Source organism: Sorghum bicolor, chromosome 7, assembly GCF_000003195.3.
Source record: "Sorghum bicolor cultivar BTx623 chromosome 7, Sorghum_bicolor_NCBIv3, whole genome shotgun sequence".
NCBI classification, from domain to species: Eukaryota; Viridiplantae; Streptophyta; class Magnoliopsida; order Poales; family Poaceae; genus Sorghum; species Sorghum bicolor.
In genome coordinates, this window is record NC_012876.2 from 64,659,004 (window position 1) to 64,679,024 (window position 20,021).

Below are 20,021 nucleotides of genomic sequence, written 5' to 3' on the forward strand. Positions count from 1 at the left end.
TCAGCGCCGTGAAATAATCCTTCCGGTACTAAAAAAAATTACTTACTACGCCTCTGAGCGTGTGGCCCTTTTACCGGACGCGTTGGCTGCATGCCTGCAATGCATCGTCCAATTCCAATACGGGCTTGCAATGGGCTACAAGCCCCCTTCGAGTGCTTCGATGGGCTGTACCAGACGGACAGGATACCAGCACGTGTCATCATGTATCTGGGCCTCCTCTCAAAAAAAAAATCATGTATCTGGGCCTTATTTAAAATTTTGTAAAAGGTTTCAGATTCCCCGTCACATCGAATCTTTCAGCACATACAATAAGCATTAAATATAGAGAAAAATAATAACTAATTATATATTTTACTTATAATTTGCGCGACAAATCTTTTGAGCCTAGTTAGTCCATGATAGGACAATATTTGTCAAATACAAAAAAAGTACTATTATTTATATCTCTTCTCACAACTAAAAAGACTAAAGAGTGGACATTTTTTAGTGCAACAATCTCTCTTCGTCCTTCTGCCTGCCGCTTGCGATCCCTCCGCCTCCAACCGCCCCCCACGTCCGCGAGTGCGACCAGGTTCCTCTCGCACAGTTCTCCTTCCCAAAAAAGCTCTCGCCCGAAGCCTCCCTTGCCCGTGCCCTCGTCCGCTTGCTCCCCCACCCGACTCCTCTCGCCTTTTGTAACCCTAGCCGCCGCCAGTTGACGCGAGGCCACTGCAGGGCGCGCCATCTCTAGGCATCGGGAGACTGCGGCGGACGGCACCGTTGTCATGGCCGGCCTTGCCGGTGGATGGCCCATGCAGGGATGGGGCACCGCCTCTCCCTCTCCTCGCCGATGGCTACACTCGATGACCCACCTGCTTCCGTCATACACTAGGTGCTCATGCCTTCATCTCTGGCCTTCCGTCGGTAGCGAGCACCAAACAGGTACGCACAACCCTTATCTTTTGTTCCTGCCTTCCTGGTGTGCGAGATCGGCCACCAAACCCTGCCTATTTGTATTCCGATCTGATCTGATCCAGTTACAAGTGCCGATACATGTATATGTATTATGCCTAGAAACTTTTTTTGTTTTGTTTTTGCGAAAAAGATTGGGTTTACATGTGGACGACCATGTTATTTACTCGGTACGACCCTGCCTCAAATTTAATCTGATTCGTCCTTCATTATTCGTTGCAGGTACACCAGGTGGCACACCTTCTGTCGGTGCTCTGTTGCCATGCCTAGCAATGCCTAGCAGTTGATATGGTGTCCATCCCATAGCCTCCCACCACGCCAGGATCATCTGCATTAGAGCAAGTATGCATTCTGACCCCTATAAAATTCAACTACGTTTGGTAGTTACTGCACGATGGTCACTACAATATGCATGGAATTTTGTATTGAAATGTGTCCTCCTAACTGCATATAATTATGCAGTTCCTGTTCTGTGGTATATATCAACTGGAAACTAATAAAAAATCTATAAATACTAATAGGTTATTCAACCTGGCTTTGGAGCCCCCATACTTTCGACAACTACGATATTTTTAATTTTCTCATTTGTTTGAAGCCGAATTAAAAGCATGTTACTTAGCCGAATTACATTGCAGATGCTATGTTTGATTGACATAATAAATCACATTGGACTAAACCTTTGTGCATTGAAAATAGACATTTGAAACTGACATAATAAATCTCACTGAGATTGTTTTCTGGTGATTGCGTTTGCAGGAAAGAAAAGGACTACCTGATGGATGTCCTAGACAGGTAGAAGTCCCTGAATCACTTTTTGTCAAGGAGACCAGCCAGACTGACAACTCCGCTTGACTGTCACCATGGAAAGTTGCAGCTCTTCTATAGCTCTCTATTATAGAGTGTTTTCCCTCTTAATTAATTGGTACTTGCTGGCTGATAGTCTTAATTGAGCATACACAAGCCTGCTAAAATGATTCGCTTTTGGGCCGTGGCTGGCTGCACAAGGGGTCACTTGGAAAAGGAATGGACATGACAGTGAGTATTCCTTTCTCTTCTCTATGTGAAAGATGGTTACAGTGAAACATTAGGACTTGGGATGATGTTTCTGAAGTCATTTTGAGATGTAAAATCAAATGAAAATTCACTAAACTAATCCATAGACCATAATCAAATTTGAAGATAGCTAGCCATGAGATATCATAGCTATTTCTGCCGATTGGTCAGTATGAGGTGTACTGAAGCCGCATAATAGAGTTCATGACTATCATTGGTACTTCATGACCATCAATTTGGTTTTAGTGTTGAAGTTTCTCTGTTTGATTTCACCCAAGCATGTTGGCACCAGGTATTGCATCATGTGAAAAAGGTAAGTACCTAATCAGCTATTCAGTATCTTCTTTATTCAGTTGCAGAAGATTGTGTTTTATTATGTCAGTCATCTAGGTTTTTTTAGCTAATGAATAGTCAAGCAATGAATAGTCCTTAATGAGTTATGGCCAATTCATTTGCCATTTGCATTCACTGATGGTGGGTGGTTGAATCTAATTACAGAAACTGAAGATTGGTGCTGCTACTATAGTCAATTCAGTTAGGAACTCATGATATAGGATAGAGATGTTGTTTATTTATCGGGTCTAACTAAAAAAATATTTATGATGTTTAAAAAAAACACATTCTGGCTTGTGGTGATGTTCACTTGCGTTTTAGATTAACTTCAGTTTCATGTCCTCGTCTACCACTGTTCTTGTTCGACAGTTTTAGATTAATAGTTTTTTTATTCCATTCAAGTTACTTCTTTCATTCTTGCATGCATGTTTCTGTCTACCATTATTTAGTCAGGACACTTAATATAATGGTTATCAATCTATAATACTACTTGCATCACTGTGCATTGCCATTAGCCATCACTCTAAAACATGGGTGATATTGCTGGGACGAGGATGCACATATTTTTTTTATGATAATCCAGATCTCTATTAATTTCAGTATTAGAGTCATCAACCATCATGATAAAATATGGTCACTCGTGTCTTGTGTACACTACTTAATTAGGGTTAGGCCGTGCAGCTCCCCTCTGGTTCTCCCCTTCATTCTGTTCCTGTTAGCAAGTTTCCCCAAGATTTCTGAAAACTAATACTCCAGGTTGGTTGTGTGCTGAATTTGGAGAATAGAAAAATAAATTATATAATGGGAAGTGCACCAAAGTTTGACTCGGCATTTTTCAATCAGTGTTTTATAAGTTTCTAAATCTTTCGCAGGCTGGTAAAAACAATATATCACTGCAACTCTGCTTCTTAACGAAATAGAATGGAAGTGCACTCGATGACAGCTTTTACTTGCTTCGACAAAGACAAAAGTGGTAATATCATAATCACAATCATCTCGAGGACAAGTTAGCTGGACACTACACTTCTTCTACTGCAGCTGAAGTAAAAAATCGAGTTGTGTGTTGTCAATCACGTTGTTGATCATCTGCAACGTTAATAATTTGTCATTTATAATTTGGTCTTGAATTACCATAAAGTTTAGTTCCATATAAAATTCTACTTGCATAGTATAGCAATATTATTGCTTGTACTATGAGACATGTCTGCTGCCGAGTTGTCACCGTCAGGGACTGGTGGCTACACTTGCAATATTTGTACATGAGGGATCTATAGATTGTGAAAATTTAGCTATGATTGAGAAGAATTCTTGTGTTGTGTGCTCTACTTTCCATGCCATTGCACATATTGTGAAAAAAATATTTTTTTCTTTTTCCATTCAAATTGATCATGGCTAAATGATGCTGATTTTTTTTTGAATTTCTACTTCCTAATCGTTATTCAGGTGCCAGGTACAAGTGCATGCTCAACACCTCAAGGGATGACGAGGGTCAGTCTGACAGACTAGGTACAAGTGCATGCCTGGCGAATTGTTTCAACATCTATAAAAATATTTAAAAGTAGCTTATTAAATTGTGTTTATGCCAGGGATTTAACTTGCAATACGTGGTCGTGCATTCCGTGACCGTGTTAATTTTACAAGTTTTACTTTTTAGATTAAATATATTATTTTAATGTTGGTATTTTATCGTGTGATCTGTATGTTTTTAGTACAAAATATTTTGTTGTCCCGTAGCAACGCACGGGCACGCTACTAGTTTTGTAAAAAAATTTGGAAGTAAACAAAGGCTTGGTTCCGGGCCCGTAAAGAAAAACTCAGGATGGATTATGTCACTCATAATGCATAGTTTATACAAACATTAATTATATTATATAAAAATATTTTACTGATGTGATAAAGTAGTTATTGATGAGAGAGTAAAAATTATAGAAACTGAGTTTAAGTTAGAAACCATATTTATATGATACGAAGGAATGTGATTAATAGATAATGAAGAGAAAATATATATTAGATAAAAAGTTATTTTGTAAAAATTATCTATCGGAACTATGATTTTATATAGTGTCTATTGAATTTAATAGGTATAGAAACTATGAGTACTCTATCGAAACTATGAGTACTTTCTAGCATTAAGACTGTCTTTTGGAACCTGGAATGGTCCGAAGGAAACCCCAGGGGGATGACCTATCTTGAATAGCTCGTTTGCCTCGGAATGCGTGCGTTTGAAAAGAGGTCGTTGCTTACCGACGGGCAAAGGCGGCATGTCTCGGAGGTTGTTCCCACTCGTCCAGGCGTGGTTTGCCTGTGCTTCATTGGCTTTATTAGCCAAATGATTGAAGCTTGTTTATTTGGAGCTAAGTGGATGATATAGTCTACTGATTGTATATATGTATATATTTACAGTACATCTCATCTGTCAATATACTTGTAATTGACTATTAGAACAAACTTTATATTAATATTTTTTCCTTATAGAGTTTTTTTAGCTCATACTACCTTTGTCTATAGCGCATTTTATAAATTTTAAGACAACTTAAGGGAATACCCAAATGACACATGCACCTATATATTATTCCAATTATAGAGTTTCTTCTTAAATCGTGACTTTCTTTTTAATAAACCTTACCAAATCGAAACATAGTCATTGTGTAGATGCGTTGTATTTCAATACAATTTTTTGAAGTCACAATGCATTCTATTTCAAAACGGATGAAAAGTATGCGGAAAAGTGTTTTCTTTTCTGCCACGCATAGCCTTTGCCCATCTAATGGTAAGATGTTTCTCTTTCCAATTTGAGAGAAAATAGTTTTCCGTTTGGCTCAGCTTTGCCAGTAGTAGATTATCCCCAACGTTGAAGTGTTCTTATCGAAACCAGTATTTTCACACTGAGAATTTTATGTAGCTTTATCTAGAGCCACAACAAGATCTAGCATTAGAATTTTGGTCGTGTATGGGGAAGGATGTGAAAAGGGGAAAAACACATCTTGGTAGTAAACAGTACATACACGAAGAATATCGTCTATAAAGAGGTGATAGCTCTATAAATCTCTAAATGAAGTAGTAACTTAATTTATCATATTGCCTTAATATATTATTTTAATAATTTGTAAATGTTTATGCTTAAAAACTAGTTTGTTCATTTTTTTACCTGTTGCTATTCATTGTCTTATCTTTTTTTTTTCAGATGTTACTAAATGATTTAATATTTAAACAGCTTATAAGTATGACAGTTCTAACACAACCAAGAAAAACTGTAGATATATGACTACCTAAGTATTGGTGCTTGTTTGTTTCTGTGTTATTTATCCTTAAGAATACTTAGGACATAAACATTTGCTCCTCTTAATCTCTACCATGCGCTGAACTCAACTTGTAATGCTCATTCGTCTCGCAAATTACAGGTAAAAATGCTACAGTATTCTTTTGCAAAATTTTTGGAATTAAACAAGGCCCAGATTAGGAAACCCAAGGTGGATTAGGAAGAGCGACTATCTCCGAGTGCTCGACCGCCTCGGAATGCATGGAAAAGAGGTCACTGCTGCCCGCTGCATATACTTGTTCGTCCAGACGTGGCTTGCCCGTGCTTCACTGGCTTTATTAGCCAAATGATCAAGTGTGTTTAGAGCCAAATGATTGATATAGTCACTATAGTCAAACATCGAAAATATAAATCATCAATAACTTTTAAATTTGTGAGTTTGCAAATGTGAAAATTATATGAATAGGTTTGTCTTGAAAAATACTTTCATAAAAATATACATATAACATTTTTTCTTAAATATTTTTATAAAAATAAGAGGTCAAAATTGTGTTTTGTAAACCATGTCGCTATTCTAAATGACTTCTATTTGCTATACGAAGGGAGTATATGTCTACAATACATCTCATCTATCAATCCATTAGACTATTATGATAAACTTTACTATTAGCAACAAAAGCAATCTTAAAATATATCATCTGTTTGTTTCCAGAGTTTTTTTTAGCTCATTCGACGTCCTAAAAACAAACCTACACGTTTTTCCTCTTTTGCTTCCTAAAATCAATCTTATAATGTATTTCTCTTTTCTTTCCTTTTCTCTCAGCGGTGGAGCTTGGTCATAAATGGAGAGGGACGTGTTTCTTTTACACGCGCGTGTAGTTACTCTCATCTATGTATCTCTAGGTTTAAGGTGTATATGACCGGACGAAATGTATATAGACAAAGTATATGATCATACTAGACCATCTAGAGTGATATGTATGTTAAGTATGCATAAATACATAGAGTATATGGTTATACTTATTGTATATAATATAGTAGTGGCATTTTAGTAATATATTTAAAATATAAGTTTTTTGAAAAACATACTCAAACTGATAAACAAGTATGAATACATACACAATGTAGTTTATTGAAGATGAGAGTAACAACACGTACGTGTACAAAGAAATTTCCATATATATATATATATATATATATATATATATATATATATATATATATATATAAAATATTTCATTACAACAAAAGTAGTAAATCTAAGACATTCATTAAGAATTGATCTAACTTGGGGGGCCATGGCCCTCACTAAGCTCAGGCAGTGCTTACACCCTCTCTTTTATATTTGCTCTTAGGAGGTACCTCTAAACATTTTATTTTATATTTTAATAGACAAAAAAGTTATCAATCCATTGAGAGCTAGTCTAGTGCACATATTTTAATGCCATGCGAGGTTGTTATGTGGATCCAATCGTTTACTAAAAGTTAATTTATTGGAGAAGTTATCTTAGAGCTATTAGCTAGCTTGTAGTAGCATTGAGGGTGATGTACTTAGCATTCTCGATCCTATTGTCTCTGTCACGTTGTCGAAATTTGATTCAGCACTTGCAGTGGAAGGTGACGAACCACTGGGATTTGTCAGCCGTCTCTGCACGACGAAATCCGAGTTCGTGTATTCCATTTCCATGCACGGTAGCGTGTCCCCTCAAGGCCAGAGTACCAGTTCATTTTTTTTAAAATTTTCACAACTCACCCTAGAATACTATTTGGTTCTTTACCCCATCGTGCCACAGCTTCGCATCTCTGGCACCGCCAAAACTGTGGTGAAACAAATACAACGCTGGATGTTGGGCGAGTTTCGCTCCGTTTTGACATACATGCATGCTGCCTAGTACAACTTCTCGCACGCTATATCTCTAACAAAAAACAAACAATAGCTTGGATGAAAACATCATAGTTAAAAATACTATTCATTAATTTATTATGAGAGAAAAATATTATTGAATGATTCGACAAATAAGATTAACTATACTTGTTCTATACAATATATCTCTGACGTGGCACCGTGCGGAAGGCAATCAAATAGAGCCTAGTAGGATTGCAATGCTGCTAAGTGGATGGACAATCTGTTATTTGATAAATTTAATGAGATGACATAAAAATATATTTTTTTTAAAAAAATTATGTTTATATTAGATCTAAATAGCACACCGTGGCAGACTATTGGTGCACTGAAACTTTTTCCAATATAAATAAACATTCTATATACGGAATCGTCTCATGTTACGCACCGACACACAAATCGTTTCTGCGTTTCCGATCCATGATGTTTTATATATAATATATGCACACACAAATTGACTCGTGACGTGGCTAATCATCATGATGCTTGCTTTAACGAAAAGCCTGAAAGGTTCAAGCTTTTGTTGGCCTGTCAAAAAAAAGTGTCTGGAAAGTTTCCACGTCGGAGGCCGTGCGCGACCTCCAACAACCTCGGGGCATATCGGGCACCCTACATACCCTTGGTGGCATGGCAATGGCAAATGCGGTTTTAAATTCGATGGTACGGCACACCAACCACGCTTCGGCGCTTCGGGCATAAAACCCCGCGAAATGCCCTCTCGACACTGATGGTCAGTTCGATGCTGATGCTGGAGACGGCGATATCTCCCGGTCAAACACGGAGTGTAACGATGTACTTAAGTCCAAATTATACTATATAGCAATAAAAAACCTCAAGTACAAGTTTTTTTCCCACACTGACGTGATAGCAGAATTAAAAGGGAGAGATGAAATTCAAAGGAACTGTTTTAATCTCAGGCCTTGTTTAGTTTTTATCTAAAAACTTTTTACCCTATCACATCGAATATTTAGACATATATATTCAATATTGAATATAGATAAAATAAAAAACTAATTGCACACATTAATTGGATTTTACGAGATAAATCTTTTAAGCCTATTTAATCCATGATTAGATAATAATTGATGCAGTAATAATACATAATGGATTAATTAGGTTTAATAAATTTGTCTCGTGTTTTTTCTGACAGCTTCTGTAATTCATTACTCTATTAGTATCCGAACATACCATGTGACACCCCCATATGACATCTTTTTGGCCTCTCAAAGTGACAAATGGATTTGACGCGGATAAGGGAGAGAACGAGACTCTAGAGATTGACTGGATCTTTTTTGGGCCCTTGTGTGCTAGTTTATTGCTGATGTGGTGGTGGCTATGAAAACTTAGGGTCAACAATATCCTAGTCAGTTTAGCAAGACAAGAGCTCCTGAATTTACTTTCATGCACTGTATTATATTTTGTTTCGTGTGTTGTATCCCACCACAGGTTGAATGCGCTGTGGCTGACCTAGCCTAGTCACCTTACCACAACATTACGTTCGCGATTGATTCACCACCACCATCAAAGGCTCCCGGTGCACGATTTCTTGGGTCTTATTGGAATACTAGGTTCTCGAATTCTAGGAATATAAAGGGTTAAAAATTGTAGGACCTTTTTTTTTTCTCAAATACGCAAAAGATTTGCGTATCATCGTAATTAAGAAGAAGAATTGAACCATACAAATGACGCACTCCGACAAGCATGCTACGAGGTCTACAAAGTTAACCTTCCTAGTATACAAATTCAAAATTTGATATTACATAAATGGTACCCAACCAAGCTGTGATCTACGCTCCTACTCTGTCATTCGAGAAGAGCGTGCTGGTGTATGAGCGGTCCTTCTATCAGCCCTATTGTTGATCGCTGGAAACAACTCTTCCTAATATACAAAAATCGTAGGACTAGATCGTGATTGCATGACTTCTTGGGTTCATAGAGATCATACACTAGAATTCCTATGAAATTCACTTGCACCAAACTTATCAGCCACAATTACTTTTCTCCACGATTCTTCTTCTGTTCCTAACAAGCCGATTTTTTTTTCTATGTCTTCCATTCTAGTATAAGCCGACAGATTTCACACAGACTCTTCTTACAGTAGCTGTGTCCACCAAGTTGAGGCCAAAAACAAATACATTGAGAGGGCTGCTCAGAGTCTAGAACGAGCGACCATTGACTGGTCCATCTCTTATAACAGATTTCTTACAAATGGACTTTGAGCTCTACAGGTCATCCTGATTATTCCAAACCTGAACGCAAGCACCATCACGGCTAACTACAAGCAAGCAGAACCATACAATTGCATGGCAGTGATGAAATAACTGTCAAAGGCCGTGGCTACTTCCAGCGCCCACTAAACAATATTTTCTTCTTCCAGTGTTCAAACCAAAGGGGTTGGTGGCGTGGCGTGCACCTGGTAAGCTAAGGTTAAGAAAGGTCACAGTTCTTGATCCATAAAAATCAAACTAAAATATCAGCTGTTGACTCAAAATCCCATTCTTCTGTTTAGAATTAGAACTCTCCATCCCTGCAGTTGCCTGCCACCTCGAGTTTTCTAACCATTGATCAGATCGCCCATGATTGCATCTCTGCATGTGTTGCTCTGCCAATCTTGCTGCTAATTGCACACTTCCCGGTGTCTGTCAGTGTCAACTCAAGAACCGAGGAGGGAGGGAGCAAGCAACCGTGATCCTCGCTCAGTCCTTCTAGCTCATCAGGTAAGCTTCTGAACCTTCTTTGTTCTTTGGGTTAGTCCAATTCAGATGGTTTCAGTTTGTGATCATGATGGTTGTGGACAAACTGAACAAAAAGAAGTCTCTTTGATTTCTTCAGATTATTGCAGAAGAGATGGGGTGTGTGTCGTCCAAGATCCTGGCGAAATCAGGGAGCTTTCAGGAGAAGGTGGGCAGCAGTCTGGGCCACAGCTTCCAGAGGAGCAGCGCGATCGAGGAGATCATCCTGTCCACCTCCAAGAGCAACGGCGATCAGTTCCTGGCCCTCCTCCGCGCCTCCACCTCGTCGGCCAGGAAAGCCAAGGAGCCCGCCGAGGCAGCGGCGGCTGCGGTGGCCGAGCCGGCTGCCAAGATCGAGACGATCGACGTGTCCGAGCTGCTCGCCGGTCTGGAGGAAGAGGGCTGCTGCACGGCGGAGCAAGCGCGGGAACGGCGGCAGAGCATCAGTCGCGACGGGCCACCGGCTCCGTGGCCCGCGTCGGACGGCGGAGGCGCGGCCGGGAGGGCGAGGAGCTTCCGCACGGTGGAGGAGTTCGACGCGATGGTACTGACGCAGCATCAACAGCAGCAGACGCAGAGCGAGTGCGGCTCGTCGTCGGGACGAGTGACCGTGCTGGCAACCGAGCAGGAGGAGGAGCTCGCTACAGCCACCGCGTCGGCGGCGACGGCCTCGACCGCGGAGGCAGAGCTATCAGGCGGGTCCGGGTCGAAGGCCGCCGTTGGAGCCAAGAGGCGGGCGAGGGCGCGGCAGCTGGGCGAGCTGAATGTGCCGGCGGCGGCGGCGGCGTTCGACTTCTCCATCTCCAAGTCCGGAAGCCTGCGGGATTGGCTGCGCCAGGGTGGGCAGATCTTCTCGCCGGGCTCCTACGTCACGCCCAGGTTCGGGACGTCGCCGCCGGCTGAGCGCGGAGGTGCCGCCGCCGGCGACCAGCAGGCGCTGTTCGACCCGGAGCTGGTCGCGCAGTTCGAGCGCGCTATGGAGCAGCTGTCAGAGGACGAGGGCCGCGTCCTCGACGAGATCCTCGAGGCGCTGGGGCTGGAGGCCGCGAAGAAGGACGCCGCGGCGGTGGCGGTCGGTAGGGTGGGCGACGATCAGCCGGCGGACGTGGCGGCGGCTGTGCAGCAGGTCTAGCGGGTGTCGGCAGAGCTAGAGCTGAATGCTAATGGCTAGTTTCGTTAGTTTTTTTATATAAAGAAAAATGGTACATCGGAGGCGCTTGTAAAATTGTACATGGTTACCAATGTTTTCAGTAATTTTCATACGAATTTTTCCTTGAGACTGCGACCATATGCTTTGTTGATTTGCAGTCGTTTTGAGGCACTCTTGTTTCAGTGGAAAATGTGACAGTTAGATGACTCAAAATGTTCAGCAATGCTTAAACTGATCGACCAGGTCGCTCTTAAGTTGAAACGTAGAAATTTCACGGAATAATTTAGCGTGCAATATTAGTTCCATTTCAGGTGAAAACGTAGGAAGCAATGGTAAGAGAGAAATGGAAACGTGTTCTTGAACGATACTCCTCCCTACAGCAGGTGATGGTCAGAATCAAGATCGAAGTGAAGGTTTGGAAGCAGGCGCCAAGCATTCAGGGAGCTTATTTAGACCGCTTACTAAGAGACTGTCAGGAATGGGTAGAAATCGACTCATTTTTTTTTCATAGAAATTCAATAAACAAGTCCCAAGGACATCAGGCATACACTCCGTCACTCACCTCATTCAGAAAAGAAGAGCTTTTAGCTTAGCGCAGACTTTATTTGAGAGATACACTCCAGGAAACGATGCTGAGTGACAGGGCAGGAGCTCGAAATCTGTTCAGCAGCGCGCAGACTTTGCACGGCACGGACTGCTGGGTGGAACCTTGAACAGAGGGCGCCCGACGATGTATGCCTTGTCGTCTTCCACGGCGCCGGTGGCGGAGACGCCGGCTCCGGTAACTGCCATGGCACGCGCGTACGCACGTGTTAGCAGCTCACGGCGAGACAAACATCATATGATAGCTCAGGTGGCAGAGAACTCATGATGGAGGTCAGTTTATTAGTACTCACCAACGCTTTTGTGCGGCCGCTCAGCAATGGGATCATTTGCCAAGCGCGCGAGCACGTGCTCGTGGCAGCCGACGGTCATGGCGGCGGCAAGGAGCAGAACGACGGCGAGCGCGAGGAGCGGCGTCCTGCTGGCGCCCATTGCACGCAAGCTGTGTTGACGGATATGCGCTCGGCAATGTTGCAACCACCCACGTACTCAATGCTTTGTGCGACACTGGGTGTTTGATGTACATACGCCAATTTATTTGTAGGACGATGGTCTGTCTGGCAGTCTTATTATTGGCGAGAAGATTCAGAGGAGGCAGATGATCATGGAGCTATAGATGAGAAGAGCACATGCATGGCTACCCATGAATCTTGCTCAACATCGCCCATTGTTCAATCTAGAAGGGGATTTATATCTCCCAGCAGAATGGCCAGCCATATAAATGCATATATATTTATGGCCATGGGGTGTTGGATATATGATGGTCATATTTGGCAAACCTAACTTTCTGTGTGTCGGCATCTAGGCCTTGTTTACTTCTCAGAAAATTTTGCAAAATTTTTCACATTCCCCGTCACATCGAATCTTTAGACGCATGCATGGAGTATTAAATATAAACGAAAATAAAAACTAATTGCACAGTTTGGTCGAAATTGACGAGACGAATCTTTTGAGTCTAGTTAGTCCATGATTGGACAATATTTGTCAAATACAAACGAAAGTGCTACAGTATCCATTTCCCAAAAATTTTCGGAACTAAACAAGGCCCTACTGAAAGACCTTTGGTCACACTGTGTGCACACAATCACACAACAGACATGTCTTGGTCTACGAGTTTTTAACTTAACCGTCATTTTCTCTTTATTGTATCACCGTGAATCTTCTCGTGGAATGACAATTCACGTGGGCCGTTAGTGGGCTAGCCATAACCCATGCACCAAGATGCTCCACCATGACACTACCAAACGCGCAGGATGCTCGACAATTTTAAAAACATAACCGGCAATTTTGACTTGGTGCAGTTATCAATGTCACATTTTAACCGTCAATTTCTCCTCTTAAATAATTTATAACAACAAAAGTTATTAAAAAATATAAATTAAACATAACTATCGTTGTAGACTTGTGGTACAGTTTTTTTATAGAGGTGTTTGGTTTCCCTCCTAAAATTTAGTACCTGTCACACCAGATGTTTGACACTAATTTGGAGTATTAAACATAGATAAATCAGGAAAACTATTTTCATATATAGATTCTGATTAATTTGCAAGATAAATCTATTAAACCTAATTAATCCATGATTTGATAGTATGGTACTATAGTAAACATATGTTAGTTATGGATTAATTAGACTTAATTGATTCGTCTCACGAATTAGTCATGTCTTCTGTAATTAGCTTCATCGTTAGCTCATGTTTAGTCCTTAAATCCAAAGGCTAAAGTTTAAATTTAAATTATATATGCATTGCCATTTTTTTAAAGGCATATATGAAGGCTCATCTTTTTTCTTTTATAATATAATAAGGTATATATCTTTGTTTTGGTTTGAAAAATTATTTTTAGACATGTATATACACAAAATGTGTAACTATCATTGTTATTTCCTTAAATATACAAATATAAAATTTTTGAGAATTAATTTGGTTGGGTACGCCAAGCCAAGCTATAGTGCAATGCTTAAGCGACGCCCAAGAAAACCAAGTGACATGCTTAATTAATATATATATATATATATACAAATTTTTTGAGAATTAATTTGGTTGGGTGCGCCAAGCCCAAGCTATAGTGCAATGCTTGAGCGACGCCCAAGGAAACCAAGTGGCAATGCCACTATTGTGACTCCTTTCCCACAAAAAAATTAGTTCAATATATCATCGTGAAGCAGTGCCTCACAATATCAGATATCAAACTGATAAGAACAGATACTATACTTGATCTTAGCCAAAAGGCTGAGAAAGGTATGAGTTGCTTTGGTTGTCCTCGTGTAGTTTTATTGCCTCCTTTGGACTGCAAGTTTTCTACCGTGGCGGTACGGTACAAAACTAAAACAGGATTAATAGATTACACAAATCATATCATCTTTTATTATACTATAATAAGTCTTATAGAGAACCGACACGCGATATGTATGGCCAAAGAAACAGGTGGGCTGGGTCAATCGGGTTGCAAAGAAACCGATACGGGCCGTTATGGGGCCGCCGGGGCGTTCATGGCCCAACTGTTTCTGCACGCGCACTGGCGGCGGCGGGTGGTGGTGGTGGTGGTGTGCAGTTGCAGTCAGTCAGACAATGCCGGAGCCGGACCACGTGGTGGCTATCTTTACCACCACATGATGGTGATGGGGGGGCGGTGACACGAGAGAGAGAGAGAGAGAGAGATACTGTAGTAATACTAGTAGCCATCCAAGAGGCCGGGAGAGGAGTAGAAGCAACTCGCTGCTCGAGAGCAACATGCTGTGCCTGGCCGGCGCCTGCACAACGACGGCCCGTCTGGCCGCAGCACCTATCGCCGTCGTGGCCAGCTGGGCGCGTAGTCGTCGCGTCGTCGGAGGAAGAACCTCGGCGCCGCCTGCGGCGATGACGCGTCGTCGGCTCTTCCTCCGCCAGTGGCCGGAGGCGACGACGGCGCGAGCGCGAGGAGGCCCCGTCGTCGTCGTCGGAACGCAAGGCGGCGGCGTGCGTGCTGTGCTGTGCTTTGCTTTGCTTTGCTTGGTGAGCCGATGAGCATGCGCACGCGCTACTGGGTTTCCTAGAACACTCCAAAACCGTGACTAAGCTCAACCGTGACTGTTCGTCCTCGTCCGAGAGCGTTCCGCATCGGATTCGGAGGACGACCAGACAGGCCAGTCGCTAGGGCCTTGGGCCTTGTTTAGTTCCAAAAAATTGCAAAATTGACACGATAGCAAATTTTATTTGTATTTTATAAATATTGTCTAATTATGGACTAACAACTAGACTCAAAAAGTCCATCTTGCAAATTACAAACAAACTGTGTAATTAGATATTATTTTTATTTATATTTAATGCTATGCGCCGCAAAATTTGATGTAATCGAAAATCTAAAATTTTTTATAATTTTTTTACAACTAAACAAGGCCTAGGTACATCAACATTGCTGAAATTACCGTGCTTGATGATGCATGCATCGCTAGCTCGTCTCGCTCTCGCTCTCACCACAGAATCACGGGCTCGGGCTGTACAAGTACGTGGGGGTCCACGTACGCCGCCCTCGTGATTTTTATGGCAACAGGACGGCCCACCAGTAGCATGCATGCTTGCCAACTTAGGGTCATGTTTGTACCGGCTAAATTCTAAAAAAAAATACTGTTGACTGATTTATTATGAGAAAAAAAACACTATTGAATGACTAACATATTCGACTGATAAGCTCAAGCGAACAACGTGATATATTCAGCTCTTTGACCGACTAATGTTAAGCATAAATATTTAACAAATTAAAAGTCTACATATAATATAATATGCTTTAGTACAAAGTTTTGCTATAGCTTTAAATCTATGTTTTTTGGTAATTAATTAGAATAATTCATATATACAGTTTCTATGGTCCAATTATGGTGATTTTTTGATGAGCTAATTATTATATGGTTAAAGTATAGTAAAAATTTCGTACCCATTGGATCACGTATAACTTAGTTATAGATTTATTAAGCTTTATTCTTGTTAAATCTACGCTTTATCTATAACTAAGTTATACGTGATCCAATGAGTATGAAACTTTTACCATAATTCAAGCATACAATAATAAGACCACCATAAAAATTCACCATAAGTGGACCATAGAAACTGCATATATGAATTATTCTAATTAATTATAGAAAAACATATATTTAAAGCTACAACAAAAGTTTTACACTAAAGTGTACTTTATATATTCACTATGTAGATCTACTCCTAACAAAATTGAATTTTTTATTTTATGACTTTTCTGTGATCGATTATGATTTTTCAAAGATTCGACGGAAATAAATGAAAAAAGATAGAGATAAAACCACCCCCGCTCGAGGGGGTTATTTAACCAGTTTCGAAAAGTTCAGGGGTAGAATATCCAGTTTTATAATTTGGGGGTAAAGTGGATAGTGGAGGGAGTTATGTAGACTTTTTCCATTTAACAATTGAGTATTAGGTTATGTTTGGTATAGTTCTACCACCAATTTTATAAGTTGTTTGTTACTTACTGTTAACTAATTTGTAACCCATTTGTTGGTCCTCCAGTTTAGCTCATCTGGAGCTAATTTTTAGCGGCCAACTATCAGCTCTAAACAGAGCACGTACTGGATTCCCTCGTGTATCCATGGCCTGCGTGGTGTAAAATTCTCTAGCAACGGAAAGATTATTCTTATTCTTATAAAAATACAAAGAGAACAAAAAAGGTTCTAGTACCACTACTACAATAGAGTTTTTTTAGTGGCGGTTCTGGAGGGGTTTGTATAAGCGGTAGACAGTAGTACCGCTAGTAGCGCCCGATTGTACAATATAAGAATTCTACAAGCGGTTTCTCGAGAACTGCCTGTGTTAACAATTTACAGGCTTTGTAGCGCCGTCGCCTGTGTTAACTATTTACACTATCGGATTTATTATACGATCCATTTCTGGAAATGTGTTACACAGGCGGCTTTATAACAAATGTGTTGGTTGAAGGTCATTTACATTGGCGGTTTGTATAAACAAGCCGTCTGTAAATATTTTTTGCACAAGCATATGCTTATAGAGACTGTCGGTCTAAATATTTTTTAAAAATTCAAATATTGGTGCCATACCCACGCTCTGTATATAGGTCAGAACTATTCCTGTCCTTAGGGCGTCCAATATTTATAAATCAGGGGCTCATAAGAAAAATCATATTCAAATATTTCACCATGATGAACAGTGTGCAATGAAGTTGCAGATCACTCTAAATCCTAGTGCATCACACCCAAGTGATGAACAATCTGCACATCAGTGTAAGTGATCCTATGAGTACTAGTCTAGCTAATAATACTCATTGTTCAGCTGTAGCATGTTAATATCTACGAGATCTTGGTACTCTGGTTTTGCTAACTCACCATAGTGATCAAAATACTTCCAATCTTTGTCAAGTATTTCTTTCAGGATGAAACAACAAAATTCATCACAAATGTTCATGAGCTCTTCATCCAAAAGGTGGTTATCCATTGCATCAGCACACTTGTATACCTGCAAAAAAAAAAGCCATCGCACATTAACATGCTAACCAATATCAAGATGGCATCAGTAATGACCTTCACGTGTGACTTTACTTACTTTCTTAGGGTTGTTTGTGTATAGACCATTGTGTCTGCGAAACTCACACACATAATACCCACAATGCATCGATCATGGTGCTTTGTTGTGACACTATATAAGTAATAAGTGCTTGTTTCAAGTACTATATATAGTAAGTGTTTGTTTCAAGTAGCATAGTTCAACTACAGGCAAAGGGACAAGATATATCAACTAACCAAAAGAGTATTTCATTTGCTCCTTGCCCAATTTCCATTCTTAACAATGCATATTGACATATATAAATTTCAGATTTCAACGTTATAGCAATTTTGAGATGAGAAGTGCGACTTATTATTTAGATGGCTGGATTACAAAAACCGCTAATAAAAACCATATATTTCTATAGATGGATACAATAAAACACTGTTTATATACATATATTTATTCAGTCGGCTACGTAACCAAAACTGCTAGTAGAAATTATGAATTTCTACAGACGAATTTTATAAAAAAATACTCATCTTCTTTTTTCTACTAGGGCATGGCTCATTTTCAACCGCTGGTAGAAAAGGAAGATGCCGCCAATAGAAATCCATGCTGTAGTAGTGTACGACACTCCCCCAAAAAAGAACAAATGTTTTGTTACTCCAATGCGAATGCGACACGGACGTAGCCCCGTGACAAGGCCGGCAAGGCGGCGTCCTCGCAACATTGCGTCGTCAGGCGGTGGCCGCCGAAGCCCCCAATCCCTATCGGACGGGAGCGGTGAGCACAGGCACAGCGACAGCTCTCAAGCGGATCGGATCAGCCACCACTTGGCCAGCGCCTGTGCTCCATCCTCCATGGCCCATATGTCCATGTGGGAGGCCATGCCATTCAGAGTGAGAGTACTAGTAGTTGCGCGCTAGCAAAGATCGACCACCAGCTACCTCGGCCGCCGTGACGCCGCAGGCTACGTACGGACGCATGCAGGGCTCGTCGTCGGCGGCGGCGGCGAAGACGAGGAAGGACACGGCGGCCATGGCTGCTGCCAGCAGCGACCGCGGCGGCACCGAGGTCAAGAATATCCACGGCAAAGACAGCACCAAGACGCTCCTCAAGAGCGAAGCACTCTACGAGGTACGTACGTACCCTCGATCACCTTGCCAGCAAGGTCCATCCGTCCATGTCGTCGTTGCTACTGATGATGAGATGTCTCTTTCCTCGATCAGTACATGCTCAACACGATGGTGCACCCGCGGGAGCACGAGTGCCTGCGCGAGCTCCGCCTCATCACCCAGCACCACACCTAGTACGTCCGTCCTGCTACGATATGATCGATCGGAGCTAGCCTTCCATTATTTCGTTCCCATGCATGCATCCATCCCCGTCTTTATTAGCTTCATCTCCATTCCATTCCAGCGGGTTCATCTCGTCGCCGCCGGACTCGGCGGCGCTGCTGGCGATGCTGCTGAAGCTGACGGGCGCCCGGAACACGATCGAGGTGGGCGTCTTCACGGGCTACTCCGTGCTGGCGACCGCGCTCGCCATCCCGCCCGACGGCCGCGTCGTGGCCATCGACGTCAGCCGGGAGGACTTCGACCTGGGCCTGCCGGTGCTCACCCGCGCCGGCGTCGCGCACAAGGTCGACTTCCGGGAGGGCCTCGCGTCGGAGCACCTGGACGCGCTGCTCGCCGCCGAGAGCAACCTCGGCGCCTTCGACTTCGCGTTCGTCGACGCCGACAAGGAGAGCTACGGCGGCTACCACGAGCGGCTCCTGCGGCTGGTCCTCGTCGGCGGCGTGCTCGCCTACGACAACACGCTCTGGGGCGGCTCCGTCGCCTTCCCCGACGACGCGCCGCTCACGGACGACGACCGGGAGGTCCGGGACCACATCAGGGCGTTCAACGCCGTGATTGCCGCCGACGCGCGCGTTGAGGTCGTGCAGCTCCCCGTCGCCGACGGCATCACGCTCTGCCGCCGCGTCGTCTGAAGAAATATAATAAACGACCTTTGGCAACCTTTGTGAAGCAATCTAATCTACCACGCACCAGATCATGTCAAAGTATGCGACCGACATACATAAATGGAAACAAAAGGTTAATATTTGAAGCTTTTCCCCTTGTGGCAATAAGAAAGATAGTGTCTTCTTCTATATATCAGTAAAAAGTTGGAACGGATCTCTATGTTATGATATTTTTTTTTGTTCCTTCCAAGTCATTCCGTTCATACTCACGGCTAATAATGACTAATAGAGTTGCAAAATAACTTAAATGCTCTCAACCTAAAAAAGCTGAGATAAAATTTTGTTTTTCTCTGTGTCACTTCCTTGATAACTTGGTTAGTGTACTGACACCGAATTAATTATCAAATATTCAAGCGAGTGGCACGGAGAAAACAATATTTTATCTTAGCTTCTCTAGGAGAAGGGCATTTAAGTCATTTGACAACTTTGTTAGCCAATCTCAACGGTGAATATGAATAGAATGTCTTGGAGGATAAAAAAGAAAAGTGTTATGGTACAAAGACCCACTCCAAC

At 41.9% G+C, this 20,021-nt stretch overlaps 1 protein-coding gene and 1 long non-coding RNA gene across 3 annotated transcripts; both read left to right on the plus strand.

The window, feature by feature from the left end:
• Positions 555-3,918, plus strand: LOC110437364. Of its 2 annotated transcripts, XR_002455460.1 has the most exons (4): positions 555-921; positions 1,174-1,293; positions 1,708-3,310; positions 3,781-3,918. It is a non-coding gene; the product is annotated as an uncharacterized LOC110437364 (long non-coding RNA). The 2 variants fall into 2 exon arrangements; XR_002455459.1 differs by lacking the exon at positions 3,781-3,918 and having other exon boundaries at positions 1,708-3,595.
• On the plus strand, positions 9,922-19,594 carry LOC8067015. Its single transcript, XM_002444770.2, has 7 exons — positions 9,922-10,216; positions 10,332-11,258; positions 11,403-11,410; positions 11,709-11,732; positions 18,541-18,622; positions 18,715-18,794; positions 18,905-19,594. Exons 2-7 carry the CDS (start codon positions 10,347-10,349, stop codon positions 19,473-19,475), a joined length of 1,677 nt encoding a protein of 558 aa, XP_002444815.2. The 5' UTR covers positions 9,922-10,216; positions 10,332-10,346; the 3' UTR covers positions 19,476-19,594.